Here is a 22386-nt window from a genome sequence, read left to right as displayed (position 1 = left end):
ACAAGCAGGAGAGGAAACATGATTTTAATGCGTCTGCTGTTTCTGCTGTTACTAGATACTGGATCTGTGGCTCTAATGACATCTCCATTGGACGGGGTAGGTGGAAAACAAGGGGGACTGCTGAGGTTCAGTCCTTCCACCGCCTCTGCTAAGTACATTGAACTCTTCAACTTTCAACTGTTTATTGTCCTGTTAAATTCCTAGTCGAGTAAAAGTACAATCCATTATTTCAGTAGTGACTTGATGGAGTTACACAAACCTAAGAACATGTTTTATATAGTGACAATATTCTGAATTTACCTCACTTTCTTTTCTTTTTTTTCAAATATCTAAACTTTTTCTGTTGTTTAAGCGCTTTGTGACCCTGGTCAGAGAAAAGCGCTTTTCAAATATAAATCACTGATTTACTTACTTACTTGTTATCACATGGATTACATACTGTATTTACCTCCTGGACATACTACTTTAGTTTGTGAACCTGAGCTAGAATATGTGGAACTCCATCCCATTCATGAATATACAAGAGAGCTAATCATGAAACTTGAAAGTATTGTGTTATAAGGCGGAAAGCCCTGGTACAAGAAGAACAACCTTCACCTTACATTTTTGTGGTAAATTAAACTAAGCCAATAAAGAAAATATAGTTTCAAATGTCAGTGTTTCAGTCTATGATGTACTGATGAGCTTATATTTTATACAAACCTGCTGTTTCAGTTTTGAGAAATCCCATAACTGTTATATTTTGTTAATAATTAGGGTTAAAATTGGAACTGTTTTTCTTTAGATCAACACAAAAACAAGATTGAAAGCATTGTTTCTGGCTACCCTAGTGTCAGAACAGTGTCGTGAAACATCCTTTGCGCTGTTGCCGTATACCCGCAAACAGTGTATTCTATTTGTCTAAAAAACGAGATGAAGCTCTTGCGTCAGTTTGTACTTTTATCCTCATGGTAACTTAAAATGGCTCTCAGTACTTAATAGAAAAAGAAGTATCTGACTCACCCGTGGTCACATGACACTCAAAGAAAATGCGGTTGTTATTACTATTAATAGTGATCGTGGGTCTGCAAGAAATACCTTTGAATGTTATTATTCTGAGTATTAGTTGACTAAATAAATGTTTGATTTCTTAAATATTTGTATAAAAAACATGATCTCTTTGCTGTATTAACAGGAATTAAATCACTCCAATGATGAACTTAACACTGAAAATTCATCTTCAGAAGTTTCAGGTATAGATATAAACATAAACATTTGAATCCATGTACAGTAATGACTGTTTTATTTTGTTTGTAATCCAGTGAGTGGTCGTCTACGTCGCTCACCTGTCGTACCAGACATCACACACCTGGAACTGCTGGTGGTGGTTGGTCCAGATGTCCAGCAGGTCCATCTGCAGGACACAGAGCGATTCATCCTCACCAACCTCAACATCGTGAGTTGGGCGCCTGTGAACTGGTGTCATCGCTGACTTTGATGAGAGTTAGATTTATTATCCTGCCGCCAGGCCTCGGAGCTGCTGAGAGACACGACACTGGGCGCCAACATGAGGGTGCACCTGGTCCGCATGATCATCCTGTCAGAGCACGAGGTCAGTGGGTTCTGCCGTCGAGTAACACAACACTTGGTAGATGAAGAATAAATGCGTTTGTGATCTTGCAGTCAGAGATCCAAATGTCTCCCAATATTACATCTTCCCTAAGAAGCGTGTGCGACTGGGGACGAAGGATCAACCCCTCCAATGACACGGACCCTCTTCACGCGGACCTGCTTGTCTACATAACCAGGTTTGCAGCAGAATCCAGAATCCATCAAGAGTTAAACCTGATCTTCTACACATGTAGGTATGACCTGGCGTTGCCCAATGGGAACAAGCAGGTCAGGGGTGTGGCACAACTGGGCGGAGCCTGCTCCGGTGAATGGAGCTGTGTCATTGCAGAAGATACGGGATTTGATCTCGGGGTCACCATCGCTCATGAAATTGGTCACAGGTGGAAAAAAAATGAGAGTAAACAACATCTTTGGACTGAATTAATGTTTATTAAAATTACGTAGTTTTGGCGTCAACCATGACGGAGAAGGAAACAGCTGCAGCAGAGGAGGCTTCATGATGGCTTCTGATGGAGGATACAACAGTGTGGACCTCAGCTGGTCGTCGTGCAGCAGACAGCAGCTCATCGCATTTTTCAGGTGAGATCAGCTGCAGTTTAATATACGTGATGATGACAGTATTGGCATTTAATCCAGTAATGCCTTAAGTTACAGTACTTTATACAGACCTTATGTTTTATTTTTATTTTCTGATTATTCAGACCAGGGGTCTTAAACCACGAACTAGCGGGGGACATTTTTTGTGGAGTCTGGGCCACGGTCTGATGGTACTTTCCAGTGATGATCTGTTGAAGCTTCATGGAGCAGTGTCATTATTTTCAGAGGCCAGTAGATGGCTCTTTGCAATATTCTCCTTAGTGTTAAACAGCTGTTCTAATGAAACATCACTTTATTTTTTTATCTGATGGCGCCACCCACTGACCTCTAAACAACATGACACTTCTTCATGAAGCTTCATCACTAGGGCTGCGTCCAAAATCGTGCACTTCTCTGAGTACACTGGTTTATAGTACAATATGTACAATAAGTACACATAAGTGCACGTACTTGGCCAGAATTTTCGACAGGGTATTACTGTCACTACACACTTACCGGAAATGACTTGACAGCTTCTTCTTCTACTACTTTTTAACGCTGATTGCAACCGGAAGTTTTGTTATTACTGTTGTTGTGTTAAATGAGTGTTTTCTTGAGACATTTACACCAGTATCTGCTCCGCAGACCCATCGTCAGTGACGTAGCTTCCGTTTAGCGTCATCTACGTCACTAAGATGGCGTCAAGGGTGCAAAGTGTCCATCGATCCACAATTCCATTTTCTGGGCTTTTTAGTAAACACTACATTTTCGCACACTGCTAAGTGTTTTTTTGGTTTCATTGTTCACAGTCTGGGCTGTATTTGTTAATTGTATGTGTTGTTTAATTGTTTTAATCTGGTCCATTGTTACTATTTAATCAAAGATATACTGTATAAATGCTTACATTTAATGTGTTGATCTTTATTCCTTAACCGTCTGATATAATAAAAAGGGAGTCCCTTGCTCTGCCTTCACACAACAAAATGTATATGACAAGAGAGCTGCAGGATATCACAAGACTGGCTGCAACAGCCCACGGCCAGCAAGTTTGAGATAGATGATTAAGACAGAAGAAAATAGCAATATTCAGCCATACTCGGGGAAAAAAAAATTCCAGGTAAAATTTGTTCAAGTCTACAATAAAACGTCATTTTTAATTTTACATCAATTATTCTCTAGAATTATTATTTTTTTATTTTTATTTTTTAAATGGAATATTCATTAAGCTTTTCTCTGCTATTTTTGGTGAGATGAAAAGATTTGAAAAAGATCTGTTAATTTCATTTTTGTTATTAAAGATTCTAATTTCAGACATATCGAATATGAGCCATGACCGTTAGAGCCTTTAACAAAACTTTTTTTTTATGTGTTGACACAAAAAGATCTTCGGTTTCACATCTGGTAAATCAAGCAGCGTGTTAGTCCAGTGTATGTTTCTCAACATAATGAATAACACAGATATATGGTCGGCTCACTAAATTTATCTGCAGCGCTTTGAAGCTTAAGCTCTGTATTTGGCCATCGTCTTGCACGGAATGTAATATTTATGTCTGAGAAAATAAGAAAATCAAATAGAATTGCATTCACAGCGAGGGCCAGGCTGAATGTGTTAAAGATCTGCCGGCTCTGGGAGGATCTCTGCAGGACTGGAAGCCCGGCCTGTACTATGGAGTCGATGACCAGTGCAGGATAGCGTTTGGAAGAAAAGCACGAGCCTGCACCTTCTCTAACCCTGACCTCGTAAGATAACTGATGATATTTGAACTCATCAAAACACTCACCAACATGTTCTTCCACCAGCCTGTGTGCCGGGTCTTGTCCTGTCATGTGAACCCAGACGACGACAGCGCCTGCAAACGCCTCCTCGTACCCTTGCTGGATGGGACTGAATGTGCACCTCACAGAGTATAAGTCTGATGAGTACCTGTGGTGTAACTCTTGAGAGTCTGACACTATGTTTTCTAGTGGTGTCTGAGGGGGCGATGCGAGTCTCCAGACGACCTGGGTTTTGCCGCGTCTGTTCACGGGTCCTGGTCCAGCTGGACCGAGTTCTCCCCCTGCTCGCGGAGCTGTGGTGGGGGAGTCGCACACCGCACACGCCAATGCAACAACCCCAGGTAAAGTGTTCGACTTCCCATAATGGCTGTATAAATATTATCCTGCCGTCTCGTTTTGCAGACCCGCGTTTGGAGGCAACAGCTGCGATGGAGCAGACATTGAAGCTGAACTTTGCCACCGGCAAGTGAGTGTTTAAAGAGGCCCCGTCTCTCAAACTCTGCTGTTTGTTCAGCGTCTTATTGAAGCATGCCACTGAACACTAGAAAAAAAACAATCATTTAATTACATTTTATTGTCAGTTTTATGCTAAATACAAGACAAAATATTTATATTTAATTGTCCAACCAGTATCATTGAATTTTGTCAATGTCAAGATGGCGACGTATCATAGTACAACTACAGCTCCTGCTTTGATAGTTAATAACAGAATGATTATGGGCTGTTTTGATCAACTACAGTCAGTTTGGACATTATAGCTCCACCTGAGCTCTGAAAGCAAACTGGCTAGCTGCAGAAGCTAAATGCTAGCTACTGTCAATAACAAGAAACCAGGTTAAACAACAACATGTTAGACTGAGTATTTGATGGCCTACAGATCTTCCAGATGGAATACTTCTAAGACTACGATCAGCCTATTCAAGGATTTTTTTTTATCATGGAATCTTCTTCATTACCAGGCGCCAGAAACGTTGCTCCATTCCGAATACCGTATGTAATATACTGGATTATAGGGCAATGAATGTCAGTGTATGGTCTAACTTTGGAAGTTTTTTTAGAAAATGAAATGCTTTTAAATGCACCTTATGGTCCAGATAATACAGTAAATGCCACTGCAATATTAGAAGCGAACATTGAGGAAAGAAAAACAAAAAGTTCTGGTGTTGCAGCCTAATACCACACAGTGATGGATGAGGTGATAATGACTGTTGATATTTCCTGAGTTTACTTACAATAATCCATCTTCCTCTCTTCAAAACTAGCTGATTCTTTCAACTTCAGAGTATAAAGTTAAAAAAATGTCAAGTTGACTTGCTTCACAGATGAGCTTTGCAAGGTAATGGAAGTAAGGTTGAAATTCACCTTCGCTCCAACGTGCTTCCTTTCCACGTGTTCATTTTTCACAAGGAAAAAGAAAGAAAAGAAACATCCACAACAACATCTTAAAATGGCTTCAGGTAGCTAATAATGGACGAGAAAAATAAAAATACATGGTAGAGTTTCTCGGATTTCTTTCTAGTTTAACTGTAATTATGGGTTATTTATTTGGCTGGAGTGCATGAGGCAAAACTAGGGATAAGCGCCTATTAGAGAGTTTTTTTTGGGTGTGTTGCTTTTTAAAAAAAAACATGTTGGTGGAGCCAGTTTTATTAACATTTTTTGCACTTAAATTTGTTATAATTAGATACATTATCCCTTCAAAGTGTCTGTCCCTGCAATTCTGTCTAATTCAAGGTTTTTATTTCTACAGTTCAACAATTAATACAAGATTTCATCATAATTTGCAGTACTTCTTAATACTTTCAATTGTCATGTTATTTATACTACAGTGACTTCTATAGTATGAACATAAAAAAGGCATATCGCAATTGCAATATTGTTTATTTTGAATCGCAATAAAAAAGAAATTCCCAAATCGTTCAACCCTAGGCAAAACCATAGTTTTATTTTTAAACATATCAAAAAGGAGGTTTTTCTTTCTGTATTTTGTAGTTCAAGTCCTTCAAAAATCCCCCCAAAAAACCCTTACATTTGAAGCATAATAATTTAACCATGGCTAACAAAAGACTCTTTCTTCGTCCGTCACTCTAGTCATGTGAAGGCTCCCAGCTGGATTTCATGGTTGACCAGTGCTCCCGAACAAACCTCCAGCCGCTTTACCTTCAAGCAAACACTGCCTCCTTTTATTCCTGGATCCCCGCCGTCGGCTTCACGCGAGGTTAGAATGTCTTGTTGTTTACTTTCAACAAGAATAATTGTGACCCTGTCATCACCAGGAGATGAGCAGTGCAGACTCATGTGCCAAGCGAGGGGGGAGAACTTCATCGTGAGTCGTGGTCCTCAGTTTGTGGACGGGACCCGCTGTGAGTCAGAGAGCCCCCTTTCTTTAGGGACTACAGCTGCGTGTCTGAGAGGCAAATGTCAGGTAGGTTGGACAAAAATACATATATTTCAATTGTACAGTAACAGTTTCACATTGGCATAGTCTTTAAGAGATCAATAGGGGGCGCCCTCAGTTTAAAAAAATATTTGAGTTTTCAATATGATAAGTCAAAGAGGTGGATTATATTTGTAACCTTTATTTGTATTATTTAAGATTTTGTCAAGAGTCATTTGGTCTGTAACGTATAACGTGCCTCTAGAAGGCTATAATTTTTCACAAAGATTCATTTACGCGTCACCAGTCACAACAATTTATTTTTTTTCTCCAACTAAAAATCTGTCCCATTGTAAAAATGTTTTTATGTCCCTTTACAATTAAAAAACTGCTCATATTCTGCTTAAATATAGTAGTAAATGTATATATATAAATAAAGTTATTTGAGTTTGGAATAGTGTCCGAGTCTGAAAAAGTATATAAAAAGAAGTAAATATAAATATGCAAGTTGCAATGTTACATTCAATATTTTTTAGCCAATATTTATTTTTCAATGCCAATTTAAACTGGCGCAGTAAATATTTGACGAGTATTTTTGGACATTTTAAAGGAAGCTGGGATTCCCTTTCATTCTTTGAGCAGCCAACACTGCTCAGAATGTATTATAAATGGTTTTAGTTTAATCTAAATTGGGGGTATTTTCACTTTCCCTTTGCACCCCCTGGACAGACAGATAGTAACATCTAATGTATTTAAATATATATATATATATATGAGTGTAAATATAGGGGCCGGCGAGGATAGGTGGGGATCTGCAAAGTAGTTAGGGGGGAGGTGGAGGGGCCTGAGAAAAGGGGACTGCAGCCAGACTGTCTATCTGTTCGGGGGGTACAGTAACCCACCGTGGCAAACTAACCCTCTAACAACATAGTCCTGAAGGTAGAGAGCAGCAGAAGGATCATTATTGGAACATTTTTTTTCAAAGGACATTTATGTCTCACCAGCTGTTCGGGTGCGACGACCTGCTGCACTCTGGGAAAATGAGGGACGTGTGTGGCATTTGCGGCGGAGATGGGACTTCCTGCGTGGCCAGCTCGGGGTCGTACAGTGAAGGTCAAGCCAGAGGTAGATGATACAGTTCGAGGGAAGATGCATCATCTGGATGAACCTTTACATGTTCGTTTAAATGTTTTTTTTAAGAATACACCACTTTCCTCTCCTTGCCACTCAACGCCACACAAGTCCACATCGTCAACATGGCGCCGCTGTTCACCCACATGGGTCGGTATCTGAATCTTTGCGTGAATTTTCCATGAGACATAAGTGTTTTTGTCGCACACGGTTGCAGCGGTGCTGTTCGGGGATCAGTATATTGTGTCTGGAACGGGTTCCATGGACCTGAACGTGACACATCCCTCGCCGCTGGATGACAGCCGGCTGCAGTACCGCCTTTATCTGACCTCTGACCTGTTGCCGGAGATGGAGGAGCTGGTGGTCCCTGGACCGGTGCAGCAGCAGAACATAAAGATTCAGGTCAGCGCTGCTGGAGGAACGAGTGTATGTTTCTATGGTTACCATTATAATGGTGTTTATGTTTCACAGGTTTATCGGAAATACGGCCGGGAATACGGAGAGAAGACGAATCCGAATATTACCTACCAGTTGTTTGTTCCAGTTCAGCACAGGGAAGCGACGCCTAAAGGCAAATGGAGCATCCTCTCGTCCCCCTGCTCGGCATCCTGTGGCTCCGGTATGTCACGCGTCTCTCAAAAGTAAAAATATAATTTTTCTTCATACACTCAGGCCTGCAGACACATACGCGGGTGTGTGTCGACATAAATACCAAGGAGAAAATAGTGGAACATCACTGTGACACACCTCCTCCAGCTCTGCCACTCCATACCACATGTCAGGCTCAACTCTGCCCCCCCAGGTCAGTCTGATACTGCACTGAAATTCAAAAATCTATCACTGCCCGTTTCACTCATGTGTGTCCATTCCCTACTTCGTGATGTAATTCCCTGCATTATACACACATGGTTGCATCAGATCATCTAACAAATAAGTCAGTAGAGCCTTAGACAACATCTAATCACAGAGTAGCAGTTTGTGTTCTTCATCTGTCCACTAAAGACAGAAAAGAGACATTTTTTTAAATACATTCAGTATTTTTGACTGTATTTTTTGAAGTTGATCATTAATAATTCAGAATTATTTTTGTTATTCTTTAAAAGTTAAATCAAGAAAATGTGCTGGTTTGTAGTTTATAATATAATATTACAGTTATTCTACCCACAGTGGAGACATTTTAAATTAAATATTACTTAAGCCTGGAAATATTTAGACTTATAATCATTATAATACACATAAATTCAACAGTAAATTTTTTGGACTATGGACTAAAAGAGGATTACTTAAATAATAAATAATAAATAGAAATATGTTGTGTGCGTGTGTATGTGAGGTGCGTATAGTAGCTGAGTAAATGTAATAATAATATTGAGAAAAAAGAATGTATATTTTATTAAATCTTCATTTCTTTAATGTCATACTTGTTTTGAATTTGAATCTTCCAATTTTTTGTTCAAATTGAACTTTTGTTATAACACATATTAGAGTATGATTTTATTTTATTGACCAAATAAATGTACTATTTTGTGTTAAATCATTCAGATATTTTAAAATGTAGATGTTCTTCAAATAATTTAATTATTATAATTATTATAATGCAATTATCTCTATTACTTGAATATCTGTGGTCAACTTTATTTAAACCTTAATAACCTAAATAAAGTAATAATTTAAGTAATAATACATTTCTAATTGTTTCAGTTGGGAAACAGGAAAGTTTGGACCCTGCAGCGCCTCTTGTGGCGGAGGGGAGAAAGTGCGCCCTGTATTCTGTGTTCAAAATAATAATGGTGACATTGTAAGACTCAAAGATTCTGACTGTCCGGAAGATTCTGCTCCAAAGTCGATCGAGAAATGCAATACTCACATCTGTCCAGCCAGGTATGGAAATTAAGGGAATGTGAATTTATTGAGTTGTTTTAATGGCTGTGGTTCTGAGTCTACAGGTGGAATGTGACAGACTCAGGTGGATGTTCAGCAGTGTGTGGACCTGGAGAAATCAAACGCACCATATCATGTGTGAGCTCAGTCTTTGGCCAGGAGGTAGAAGTGGACCCGAGTTTCTGTTCGAAGTTACTGAGGCCTGCTGAGTCTGTGCCGTGTGTGGTCAACGTCTGCCCTATCGGGTGGGAGTCAAAGAAAGAGGTGAAGTGAGAGAGTATTGTTTTATAAAATGTTCTTACGTGACCTTGTTTCAACAGGACCAGTCGACTTATAAGTCAGGATTGATGCCGAGAAGCAGGCAGAGCCGTGTGTATGTGTGGAGTCCGGTGATCAGCCGGTGCTCCAAGACCTGTGGAAACGGTAGGAAAATATATATAAGAAACATTCTAACATTTTCATTTTTATTCATCTTCATTAGGCTCTATGATGGAATCTAACATTTATGTTTCACTAAAAATATAAGATGATTTAGAAATTGAACTATGTCAAATTACATATCCTTTTGACAGTTTTACATTAAGTAGTGATACTAACTTCTTAATACAGAAACCTCTTATTGTGTCAGAACATTTTTTTAAACTTCCCAGAATTTTGAACATGAATCTAAACTTATAATAAGTCATTATGTTCATATATTTAAACTAAAGTGAAGCCAAGAAAAAATATTTTGCATCCTTATGATTTGATTTTGATTTTCAAGGAGATTTAGGAAAATAATATCACTTACTGTATATTTGTGAATTATATAACATAAAATGTGTTTATATTAAATGTTGATTTATGAACAAATTGGCATTTAATCAAAATATTTTAAAGAGCAGGTGGAATATTTTTGGATCAAATCTGGGAAGAGCCATTTAAAAAAATATATATTTTAAAGATCAATTTGACCAGAAATAAAACCCATCTTTGGAAAAACAGATTCCCGTTGATTAAAAAATACTGTATATCCTTTTCTTTATCAGTTTATCTGAAGAATTAAAATCACATCAAATCGTGTGGGAACTAGCCTACTCAAAACCTGGGCTCCTGCACAGGGTTTGAATCATTTAATCTGCTCTGATCAGTTATGTCAGTCTTTGTAATAGCCAGAACATCTAAGAGTGGTGCAGTGTGTAAAACTGCAAGGCAGAACTCTATTGTGATTTTTAGAGAAAGTAAGTAATTTTTACTTTTAACCAAAGCAAATGGCACATTTTAAAATACATTTCGACACATGAGGTAAACCTTAACTGACCCACAGGGACCATGGAGGTGTGGTTTACCTGTGTGGACCATCAGACAACACTGGGAATACCTGACGCCTACTGTGATGCTTCAACTAAACCTGCTCCTCATTCTGAGAACTGCAACTTGTTTCCCTGCCCTGCAACGTGAGAACGTCCTCATTTAACAATCCCGTTTCTTCTAAATAAAAAAAGGAGCCGTAATGAAAAATGCTTCTGAAGCTACACCGTGTCACTCTAACCACTAGGTGGCGGTCTAAGCTCGGAGTGTGCAGTTCCACGTGTGGAGGAGGGGTGGCCAACAGAGTTCTTTACTGTGCCACCCAGACAGAAGGAGAAGAGAAGGTTCTGGATGATGCCAAGTGCAGTTTTTTACCAAAGCCTGCAGCCGTGGTGTCGTGCAACACACACAGATGCCCAGCAAAGTAACACAATTAAATATATTAAAAAAAATGCTTTAAACAAAATCCCTGTTCCATCTTCTGTGCAGGTGGAAGGTTGTCAAGAATCTACCGTGCTCTGTGACTTGTGACTTGGGCGTTGCTCTGAGGGTGGTGACTTGCATGCAGTTCGTTCACGGCAAAGAGACTGCAGTGGCCGAGAAAGCCTGTCAGGCCGGCGTCAAACCCGCAACCTCTGTGCCGTGTCTGGTGCAGGTGTGCACGTTCAGGTGGGAGGTGAAGCCGTGGACAAAGGTACTTTGAATGAACCTTTATCGACCGATGAATTTAAGCGACAATAAAGGGACACGAAGGGGTTTATATTGATTTTCCTCCAGTGTTCAGTCACCTGTGGTTATGGGATCCAGTCCAGAGCCGTGTCCTGCATGGGTCCCTCCAGGTCTGAGCCCCTCAGCCCGCTGCTGTGCATGCACATGCCCAAGCCCATCACCATCCAGGGCTGCTCCATGGACAGCTGTGCAGAAGTTCTACCCACCTTTGGAGTTCCTGCTGGAGGAACATCCATGTCACCAACTCTGAGCCCCACATTTGGACCACATGGACTGGCAACACAGGCTGTGACCGACACATTTTCAGCGACCAGTTCTACACCCAAACCCAGTAAGACCTTCTATTGGAGAAAATTGGTGCGGTCAGAATATAGAATTGTTGAATTTAGCATTTAAACGTTTTAATGTTTAATGTTTTTTTGTTTAATTATTTATTTGACCAGATTCATTAAATATTTTCCTTTAAAATTGAACAATCTAATGTTAGTATTTTGAATACTAAAAATTTGAATTTGTGTTACTGAATAATTTGATTAAATATTTTTGAAATTAAATACTTTTTTTTAACAGCATAATTTATGTTGTTTTAATTAAATGATTTACAACAACAAATTAATAATTTTAATATATACAATCTTTTAATTCACTTCAATGTTAAATTAAAATAAATAAAAATGACTTTCAATATACAAAGGATTAAATGATTATGTATTCCAAAAAAAACAACAAAAAAACTTGTTTGAAAACAAATGTACTTGTTTTATCCCTTGTGTTGCTATTGGGTCAAGATTAAAGACCTCCACCTCAGAAGTATTTCTGGAAGCCAGGGAGGTCGTTCACCTTGGACCTCCGGGTCACCCTGACCCTGAGATAACACGAGGGTTAAAAACAAATAATAATTAAAATCAAAATGTCAACATTTGAGTGATAAAATTCAACCATTGAATATTCTGGCTCTGATCCACCTCATTCAGCTCCTGTCTTAACCCTTGTGTTATCTCTGGGTCAAGGTGACCCGGTGTCCCCGAAAACAAATGTGTTTGAGGTATCCCTTAGGTTCTCTCTACCTCAAACACATTTCTTATCAGGCCAACGGGTCACCTTGAACCAGAAACAACACAAGGGTTAAACATCTTAGAACATCTGTAACTGTGCATTCTTAGGTGCATGTGGACGCCTGCTAGTGGACGAGTGTGGCACCGTGGACTTGAGAAACGTAACAGGACGCTGCAAAGTAGCCATCGGTCGACCTCTGGACGAGGTCCTTCACATCAAAATCGAGTCAGGCTCATTAGACTGTAGAAAAAGTGAGTAAAAATATATTCAATATTCCTATTTTATATATGAACCTGCCGGTCATGTTTCCCCTCAGATGAATACGTGGGCTTCTTCGACCGACTGGTGTTCATGAAGAAGTGCGAGCAGGTGTCAGGCAGTGAGCTGACCAGCCGAACCAACGTCCTCCTTGTCGGTCAGCATCTGCTCACATCTGGAAACGGGGTCGTTTTCACCTTCAAATCGATGAAGAACCCCAAAAGAGGCCATCACCAAGGTACGTGCGGAGTCAAGCTATATATGTCTGCGAGTGAAAAATGTACAGAAAGAAAAAAAGGCTCTGCAAGTGTCTAGTCTGGTTTTGTTGTTGTTACAGGGGTTAAGGTTAAGATAGGAGAACTACCTAACTACCAAAAGATAAAAATTATAATCAAATTTGGGACTTCTGCACATTGGAAAGTTGGCCAAGATTTTCTTTTTTCCTTTTTGGGATCAAATGAAAACAAAAGGAAAACTTTCGAATCAAATAAAATATCTTAAATGATCGTCTGTCTTAAGATCACATCTGTTCCCTTTAGATTGCGACATACAGATGTTTTCCCCCAGCGGTGCGTTCGAGAACCCGACGACCTCCGGCACCAACCACACCTGCCGCGTCCTCATCAACGCCCCTCCCTCGGTGAAGATCAGAATCCAGGCGCTCCAAATATCGTTCCCCTTCAACGCCACCAACCTCCAGTCCACCTACATCATGGTGTGATATTATTCATGTGCTCTGACCGACGCTGACCTGACGAGGGCGCTCTCCTCTCTTCTGTCCCAGATACGAGACATGGACGTGCTGAAGACCAACGTCTTCAAAGGACCGCGGCTGTTTCAGTGGCAGTCGTCCGGGAATATGGCGGAGATCGAGTTTCACGGCGACTACTTGAGATCCAAAGGGAGTTTTAAAGCCGAGTACACGTTCAGACGTCGTTGACACAATCGTCCGCTTATTTTACCTCAAGTTTGAAGAAAGACGGCATGTTGTTATTTTGAACTTTTATATATACACGTATAAATAAAAACAATATATTAGAACAAATAGAACATTTCGTGTCTGCTCCGTCCGTCCACAATCACTGACTGTCTTCCAAAAGTGCTTTCATGTCCAACAGAGCGTCTTCGACCGCCTGGGAAAACTTGGCTGCGTTGGTCTCCTCGCAGCTGTTGAAGGCGGTGATGGCGACGTTGAAGTGATCATCCATGGGATTGTAACACACGCCGTAGCCGTCCGGCACCATCGGGCCGAAGCACATCACGCAGTCCGTCTTGGAGCCCACCTGGACACGCCAAACAATCATGGATACTTTGATACTGTCACACCAATCTTTAAATCCAACCAATCAAATTAAATCAATAGAGTGTCCTTTGTAGGCACATACAAAGTGCAACCCTTAAATTATCATTTAATAATGTTATATGTTACTTAATATTTAAATACTTTAAGGTCTTTGCTTTCTTCTCTCTTTTCATTATTTTATTTTCCTTTTAGGGGGATATTTCTAAGTATTTTCTAACATATTTTTAAGATGAAATTTATTTAAAAGAAAATATTACTCATAAAATATATTAAAAAAAACTATTTAGCTTCATTTTATGATGTCACTTAACCTTTTGTTTTTTGTTATAAGAAAAAGGCTTTTCTTTAAATAAAAATGATGGAACATGTATATAATGCATGAAATTATAGCTTTTTTAAATCATTTTTATTACTAGTTTTTTATTTTACATTTACCCATCAAGCTCCTTTCACAGTATATAAAGTACAAAATATGGCCCTTGAGAAAATCTTATTGCCCATTCTTGACCAGGATTGATGGTAAAACTTCAAAAGAAAAATACTTAATTAGCAAGGAATTATATAATATATATGTAATATTTTAAATGCCGTGCATAAGGCTTTAACAAAGTGTAATTAATAATAATAATAATAATAATACATTTCATTTATAAGTTGCCTTTCAGAACACACAAGAGCACCATACAAACAGATTATTAAACAACAAGTTAAAAAGACAACAGTAAGACAGATGTTTTAGAGATAAGAAAGATAAAAAAAAGTTTCTTAAAGGGAACTATAAAACAGGAAATTATCGTGTTACAATGAATAAGCAAGTTTAAAAGTCATGTCAGTAAATAAACAATGTTAAATTTAGGTTTTATACTATATAATTAAATTGAATATACATTTAAAGAAACATAAATAAATTTAAAAAAACTATAGATTTCCTTCTATTTATTTTGGGAGACAGGAAAAAGAAGTCCTTAAACTTGAGCAAAATATATTTGGTGTTGAATTCGTAATGATTAATAAAAAAAGGCGCAAAATCAAATAGTATTCGTCAAAAACCTTACACATACAGTACATACATAAATGCCTCAATGACTGTGAGGGGTGTGTCTACAGACATGCTGGTACAGGTTAAGCAGAGACAGTTCAGTGCTTGTAAGTCTATAGAGGTCAGACTGCTTTTCTTTCTTAGAATAAGTAAAACTTGAAAAGTATAACGACAAAACTATTAACATTAAAAATCAAATGCAGTATGGTCAGTGCAAATATTAAAATAAAGCAAAGACAATTGATTATAATAATTGCAATAATTAAAATAGAGCACTAATAATATGGAGCTAATAGGAATATGAATTATTACAACAATAATATTTATGACGATAATCTAAGCTCTAAATTACAGTATATTGCCAGTAAATACAAATAGGATATAAATAAAAACAACAATATAATAATCAAATACAAAGCAAACTATTGAATAATGAGTTTAAATAAAGAATGTTTTCTGGGTTCTATTTGTTGCAATTAATACCGTTTGTGTTTCTCCTTATAAACACATTTTTGTTTCATATACACTGCATGCACTTCCTGTACCAAGATGGATGTGTGCAGGTGTATCAATAAATATGTACTGTATATATATTTAATGATTGATACTAGTTGATCAATTTCATAGTCTGACCGCAAACCTGTCATCAGAACCTGCTGTTATCCTTCCCTGTCATTCTGCTCTTTCAAGTGAGTCTCAACATCTATTCTGCATGGTCTTCACCTTCTTACCCTCTTCTCCAGAATTTCAGTCTAAGAAATAAGAGCTTGTCTACAGGATGAAACCATAGCAGAACTTGCTGCATCATGTTCGTCCCTCCTCCTCCTCCCCTTCTACTGCTCCCCCTCCCTTTCATTTTCTTCAGCAGCGCATTCTCTTTCTGTTCTCCTGATGATGGTTCATACTTGAAGAGCCAAAACTATCGTTCCTTTTCTAATCTGTGACTGATAGTACAGTACAGAAACATGTCCTTTGACTTCTTGCTCTCACCTGGCTGGTGGAAAGGTTGTAGTGGTGGGCGACAGCATAAGAAGTATCCATGAATATTTCAGGCATGGAAGTCAGTTCTTCAATACTCAGCATTTTCAGTCCCAGAAGGTGTCGGTCTATGGCCTGTCCATGAATGGCCTAAAAAAAACCCACAGAATTAATAAAAGGAAGTGGACGTAAGCTTGTTGTCCAGATGTTGTATCTCACGTTGTATGCGTTGTTCTTGTGCGTTTCAATGGCCTTCTGCAGCACCGACAGCTTCTCCGAGCTCTGTAGAGACACGTCAAGTCAGCCATGTTTAAAAGGAATTACCTGGCAAGTGTGAACCTGCACCTGCTTTGCCGGGTCTTGCATGGCTTCCACAAACTTGCTCGAGTCCACCGTGGTACTGCGTATTGCGTCTGTCCGACCCAGTTTGAACATTCGCAGAGACGAACTCTCGTACGTCGAGCAGCACACGTTATACATCCTGCATGATGAACACAAAACAAAAATAAAGTGATGGAATATTTATGACACGGAAGTGCTGCGTTCAGGGACATAATGAATAATAAGTGTTACCTAAAATATGCAAGTTGGAGAGCCATTTGAAAAAATGAATCTGGACTAAGTTTGTGTTGTTTTGGTAGTTTCTTTCCAAAATGGGAAAACATGAGGACCGTCACATCCAAGTCATGAACCATCCTAGCAACACAGAGTAGAAAACAATTAGACAACAAGTCAAGATGTTCCTGTGTGTTGACGCACATGTTCATGTTTTGTTTGGCTTTCTCAATGTCCCTCTTGATCTCCGGGGTGATGTTGAAGCGCAGTTTCTGGGGCATTGGCAGAGGAACCATTGGGGAGCGGACTATTTCTGTCCTCTGCCTGTCAGAAGATTCATAAATGAAAAGTTAAATACATTAAAATATATATTCTTTTGTAAACTTACATGCATTTGACAACGTAGTCTATCAGGAAGACGATGGGTGGACCTTCAGCTGGAGAATGTTCGTACACAAGACCACACGTTCCATCTTCACCAACAATGAACTGCAAGCAATATTTTAAAAATATATATTATTTAATACTTTGAGGGAGGCAGGAGGAAGAGGAAAGACGCAGGACGTAGAGATTGTATATTACAGTAGTATACAGATTGAACATTTGGGATCCATAGTAATAGATCTAGGGAGGTGAAGAAGAGAGTGAAGTCAGGGTGGAACAGTCAGATAAAGTTTGCAAGGTTGATCTAGAATAAAAGTGTAGCAACTAGATTTAAAGGATGATCGATTTTTTTTTTTAACCCTTGAAAAACAAATGTGTTTGTGGTATCCCTTGTGTTGTCTCTGGGTCAAGGTGAACGACCTCCCTGGTTTCCAGAAATACATATGCAGTTGTGGAGGTATTTTATCAACCAGAGACAGCACATAGGATACCAAGAATTTGTTTTGGGTCACTTTGACCCAGATTTAAGAGGGTTAAATGTTCTTAAAAGTTTTTTGCATTATTGTATTATTTATTTAAATAATTACATTTTAAAAAGTATTATTATAATAGGTTGAATTTGTGTTCATTTAATAATTTTAATATTTGGTATAATATAGGGTTGTTGTTTATTGAAAAATAAAATTTCAATAATTAATAATATATTTCCTGAATTGAATATTTATTAACCCTTTAAATTCAATGTAAAACTGTTGTTGTCACCAGACAAAACTGCTTCTTTGTAATCCTGCTTAATGAAATGAGGCACTGGTGCTCCCATGTCGTCACATGATCGTCTGCGTGTCTCCTGATTGGCTGATAGTGGCTTGGCCTATTCTGGTAACGTTTGGCGGCACTATTATACCAACATTTTTTGGTATAATAGTTTTTTGTTGTTAATAATAGTTTTAGAGTTTACAAGGCTACAAATGGAAACATATTGAATTTTGGAAGAAGATTTTTGGTTATAATTATTATAGTCAGAATATTAAACTCTATGTGTAAAAAAAAAATCATTAATTTGGAAAATGTTCAATTTTATAAAATTCTATTAAAAAACTACTGAAAAGTAATTAAATGCTTGAACCCTTTTTAATGAAAAAAATCAGCTATAAAATAATTAGTTGTCACTAAATCTAAAGTCATGAACAGAAGAGTCAAATGACCTGTATAGTCTTGTCGAACCAGCGGTTGCCACTGTTCCAGCGCGACCCTCCCCCATGCAGCATCTGGGCCGCCACGCGACTCTGGTACTGGCCGTCTGACACGCGAGGCATCGGTGCGTCCAAGCACACGGTGAAGATGCTCTTCTGAATGGCCCGCACTGACTCTTTATTGGTCTTGTCTGTGGGAGGAACCCGACACATGTTATTAAAACATGTATTTCCAGTCGTTTGGAAATAAACCATGTCTGCTCACCGTTGATCAGATTATTGTAGGCTTTCCCCCACGTGTTGCGATGCTGCGACGTCAGAATACCGATCGGCTCCTTGTTTGTCTGCAGCGAGGTGTTCCAGATCTTTTCCAGCTGCATGTAAATCTGATCCACAGTCAGAGGCGTCCCATCACTGTTGTACACGTCCAAGACGAAGAACTGAAGGAATAAAATCAAGTCACGAATCTGCCGATTTAACGAAGCTGATGATATCAATACCTGAAAGTTGTGCACGACTGTGATGTGCGTCGGAGGAGTTTTCCCGATGGCGTAGTTGGCAACAGTGTCTCTCTTTGGACCAGGGATGCGACACGAGGACAGGATCTGGTAGTACTGGTTCATACACAGCGGCTTCTTGCTCAGGAACTCAACAGGAAGGGTCTCACTTTAATAAAAAAAATACTTTTAATTAAGAATCTGAGAATCTTTGTAAAAATAATTTTGAAAAATATGCTGTTTAATTTGAACTCACGTGTCGATCATTTTTTTGAATTCCAAAACCCCTGCAATCAGTTTGGCAGCGAATCTGTGAAACAATATCATTTATATTATCATAACAAACAATTTTCCTGATTCAGGATTTGTTTTTATACATAAAATTCTTGCTTAAAGTTTTTATGTATTTATTGAAAAATATAACAAGGAAGAAAATTCATTTTCCAATATGACACATCTAAATTATGTTTTACACTAAAACAGTGTCAAAATCTGAAAATAAATGTATAAACAAGTTTTTCCCAAACTCTTTAATACTATAATAATCCCAAATATACTGAAATGGGGAAATAACATTTAATTAATTACATTGTTATTTACTTACTTATTTACTTACTTACTTACTTATATTTAATGGCATAAACATGATTTATAGCACAAAAAACAAATAAAGAAAAACATTTTTAATCAAGATTTTATCCACTCGAGCCTCCAGATAACTACTATTAAGCGCCTGTGCATTCTTAATTCCCACAGCTAGTCGGTGTATGTGATGTTTTAACTTACTATTATTACTATTATTACTTAATTTTATAAAGCCAAACATTAATTTCTTTTTAAGCCTTGTTGAATTACCAGTGCCAAGTCCTGGCCCTGCCCAAACACTCTGCAACAACTGACCTTTATTTCTGAATATAAATAAACAACACCGATTTGAACGAGGCCAACATGTCCACTACATATCCTGTGGGTCACAGTCATTGAAAACAGCTGAGCAATGCTAGGGAGAGCCAGAGAGCCGTAAATAGCTGCTATGTGAACGGAAGCCTGTATAAAGGTCGGCTCGCTCCAGTCCATTCTGTCGGGTACTGAGCTACAACAGAGCACAACAAGTTGACTACGTCCATAAATAAATGGAAATTCACACAAAAATACCAGTGGGAGAAAATATCGATAAACTGATTTTTTTTTTTTACAATACTGTAGTATCAATCTTAAATGCTTTCAAATAACTTTTATTTTTATTTTATTGCAGTTTTTTATGGTTTCGATTTCAATAAAGTGTGTATTAAATTGAGTAATTTGTATTTAAAATTAAAATGCAAATATTCACAGCATTTGTTTGTTTTTGTGTTGCAAATAAACATCCAGCTGCTAGATGGCAGCAGTTACTACGCCCTCTTAAGCATGGCGATGACTGAGGACGAGAGGATACAGTCGATTCATTAGCAGATTTTAAAGCTGATGTTTGGAGAAAAAAAAATGAAAGCACTCAAGACTTTGTCAAGAGTCATTTGGTCTATAAATTCTCTAACGCTAGAGTAAAGTACTCGGACAATACTACAAATATACATTTGTTCCTACAGTATCATATCATATCGCCAGATTCTTGTCAATACACATTCCTGCTCGAAACACTAGTGGGTCGCTGGACTCTCACCTCATCTGTCCCTGGCGATCGGTAAAGTGCATACGAGGAAGGACCACACCAGGACTTGTGTAGACTGCGACTGGCATACGGCAGTCCAGATAGGCCGACTGCATCCACCAGTCTGATAACTAAATCAGGAAGACAAGAACCAATGAATGAAGCTAAAGATTGTCTATAGTCGTCTCTCTATGTACAATCGTTACACCAGAATTTAAGGGCCATGTTGTAAATTGATCGATCTCCTGATATTCACTTTTTTTTCCACTCAATGTTTACCCAGTTCTCCGTCTTCCGGGCCCGACGTTCCAGTCCCTTCTGGAGCCTTTCCCCAACACCCCCTTTGAGGAACTCCTTCACGAGCTCCCGGGTGTGATCCATCTCCTCCTCGCTGACCAGAGGCTCGAGGGCGGTCAGGTAGCGCTCACACGTCTGCTTCAAGGGTGGAACCGGTAGCTTCGGCAACGCCTCCTGGTGAATCGTCGACATGTCCTGCATCTGGGTCACGGGTCTGACCAGGTGACATGGCTTCACCATGCCGGGCCGCAGCTGCAACACATATTCTTTGTTGAAGTCACTGGGCTCGTGTTTTTACACCCGCAAAAACTTGTTGAAACATGAGAACATGGGATCTTTTCTGATGACACTAAAAACATCGGTGCAGACCCTGAACTATGGGTTAAGACTTATAAATAGAGTGTTGGGACTGTTGAACTTTTGGAATGGAAGTTAAAACAAACACACATGAAGAGAAGTCATATGAACCCGAGCGTACGTGTGGTTGCATAATGCTAAATGCTAACAAAGACGCAACGCCATTGTCAACAGTTTTAACATTTTAAGTGGAAAGAAATATAGAGATAAATAAAGTTTGACATCAGTTTTTTAACAAAATGTAGTTTGTGATGAAACATTTCTTTGTTGAAATGTGCTGGCTAATGTTTTTGTTGAATTAGTAAGATTTGTATTATGGTGCTAACGTCAAGCTAGCAGCTAGAACAGTAGTTGGCACTACACTACACACTACACTTTCCATTCATTTTATTTAAAGACCATTAATAATAATATTATATTTCACATATTCTGTAACAACATGTAACACAAAGAATTAAGGGTAGAAATGCCATGAAATCTTAAAATAAAGGAAAATAAGGCTTATTTTATAGTTGAATATTTATTTAACACATATATGATTTAATCACTTTATTTTCCAAAATATATTACAACTAAAAAGGACAAATAAAAGACGATCTTAAATAACTAAATGAGTTAAATAATATGAAATCACAGGAATAACTGAACACGATGACAAGATCATAAAAACACTTTATCTGTTGGTATTTTCAAAGTAAATCAGTTCATTTATAAATACGTGTAATCCCGCGTGGTTATTATGAATAAATTATAAATTATTATTCACAAAATAACATAATGACCTTGAGTTTAAGCCACCATCGGTCAGACGTTGTTTTGGTTTATATTTATGTCATCTGTCTGACGTCATGCTAACGGCTAACGGCTACGGCTAGCTACAATGTCGCACTCAGTCAGCAGTGGCGATAAACAAGAATATTTGACGTTTTTTCCCAAACAGAATCGCCGTTATTGACTCTCAATGACACACGTTTAAGGATCCAAACATTTAAAATAAATAATGTTGTTGTTAATACACCACAGCCCCTCCTCCTCCTCCATGCATCGGTCCAACTAGTACTTGACTCCGGATATTTAAAGTCCATTTAAAATGAGATAAAGGGTGAAAAGAAGGTACTCACCGCGGCTCTGACACAAACAGCCAGCATGATGTCAGACAGATGCACACAGGTCGCTGTCGATGGGACACCTTCGGGCAGTCATATCTCAAGGACACACGGGCTGTCTATTCTCAGCCGCCCCCACCCCCTCTGACAAGTGTGGGACCACCACACTCCTGCAGGACCACCACACTCCTGCAGGACTGACTCTAGTCAACACTGTCTGACCGTTACAGTGACCCGCGTTTATTGTGCTGTGTGTTTGTAGACATGGCGTTCTCAAAATAAAATAATGAAATTATTAATTCGGGGGAAAAGGATTTGGAAACTTCCACCATAATCCAAACAGA

The 22386-nt window shown here is 38.6% G+C and overlaps 2 protein-coding genes across 2 annotated transcripts; one reads left to right on the top strand and one right to left on the bottom strand.

Moving 5' to 3' along the window:
• On the top strand, positions 1-13720 carry adamts13 (ADAM metallopeptidase with thrombospondin type 1 motif, 13). The gene is made up of 29 exons (XM_087795948.1): positions 1-96; positions 1175-1232; positions 1302-1435; positions 1508-1591; positions 1663-1787; positions 1845-1991; positions 2056-2190; positions 3777-3927; positions 3988-4092; positions 4153-4304; positions 4366-4429; positions 6055-6181; positions 6240-6388; positions 7345-7465; positions 7541-7621; positions 7689-7873; positions 7943-8090; positions 8144-8273; positions 9173-9352; positions 9418-9616; positions 9673-9775; positions 10659-10788; positions 10890-11066; positions 11132-11336; positions 11420-11702; positions 12535-12678; positions 12744-12923; positions 13225-13400; positions 13470-13720. The coding sequence occupies exons 1-29, from the start codon at positions 19-21 to the stop codon at positions 13623-13625; spliced, it is 4107 nt and encodes a 1368-aa protein (XP_087652074.1). The 5' UTR covers positions 1-18; the 3' UTR covers positions 13626-13720.
• On the bottom strand, positions 13677-22205 carry LOC148088283 (carnitine O-acetyltransferase-like). The gene is made up of 14 exons (XM_087795957.1): positions 22058-22205; positions 20562-20831; positions 20295-20413; positions 18891-18944; positions 18638-18803; positions 18403-18577; positions 18150-18328; positions 16949-17049; positions 16765-16884; positions 16579-16701; positions 16351-16486; positions 16225-16287; positions 16018-16155; positions 13677-13968 (listed from the first exon to the last, which is right to left on the bottom strand). The coding sequence occupies exons 1-14, from the start codon at positions 22082-22084 to the stop codon at positions 13765-13767; spliced, it is 1875 nt and encodes a 624-aa protein (XP_087652083.1). The 5' UTR covers positions 22085-22205; the 3' UTR covers positions 13677-13764.
• Between the last annotated feature and the right edge of the window lie 181 nt (positions 22206-22386).

The sequence above is a fragment of the Callionymus lyra genome, chromosome 1 (assembly GCF_982586985.1).
Source record: "Callionymus lyra chromosome 1, fCalLyr1.hap1.1, whole genome shotgun sequence".
NCBI classification, from domain to species: domain Eukaryota; kingdom Metazoa; phylum Chordata; class Actinopteri; order Syngnathiformes; family Callionymidae; genus Callionymus; species Callionymus lyra.
This window is presented reverse-complemented; position numbering and strand designations above follow the sequence as displayed.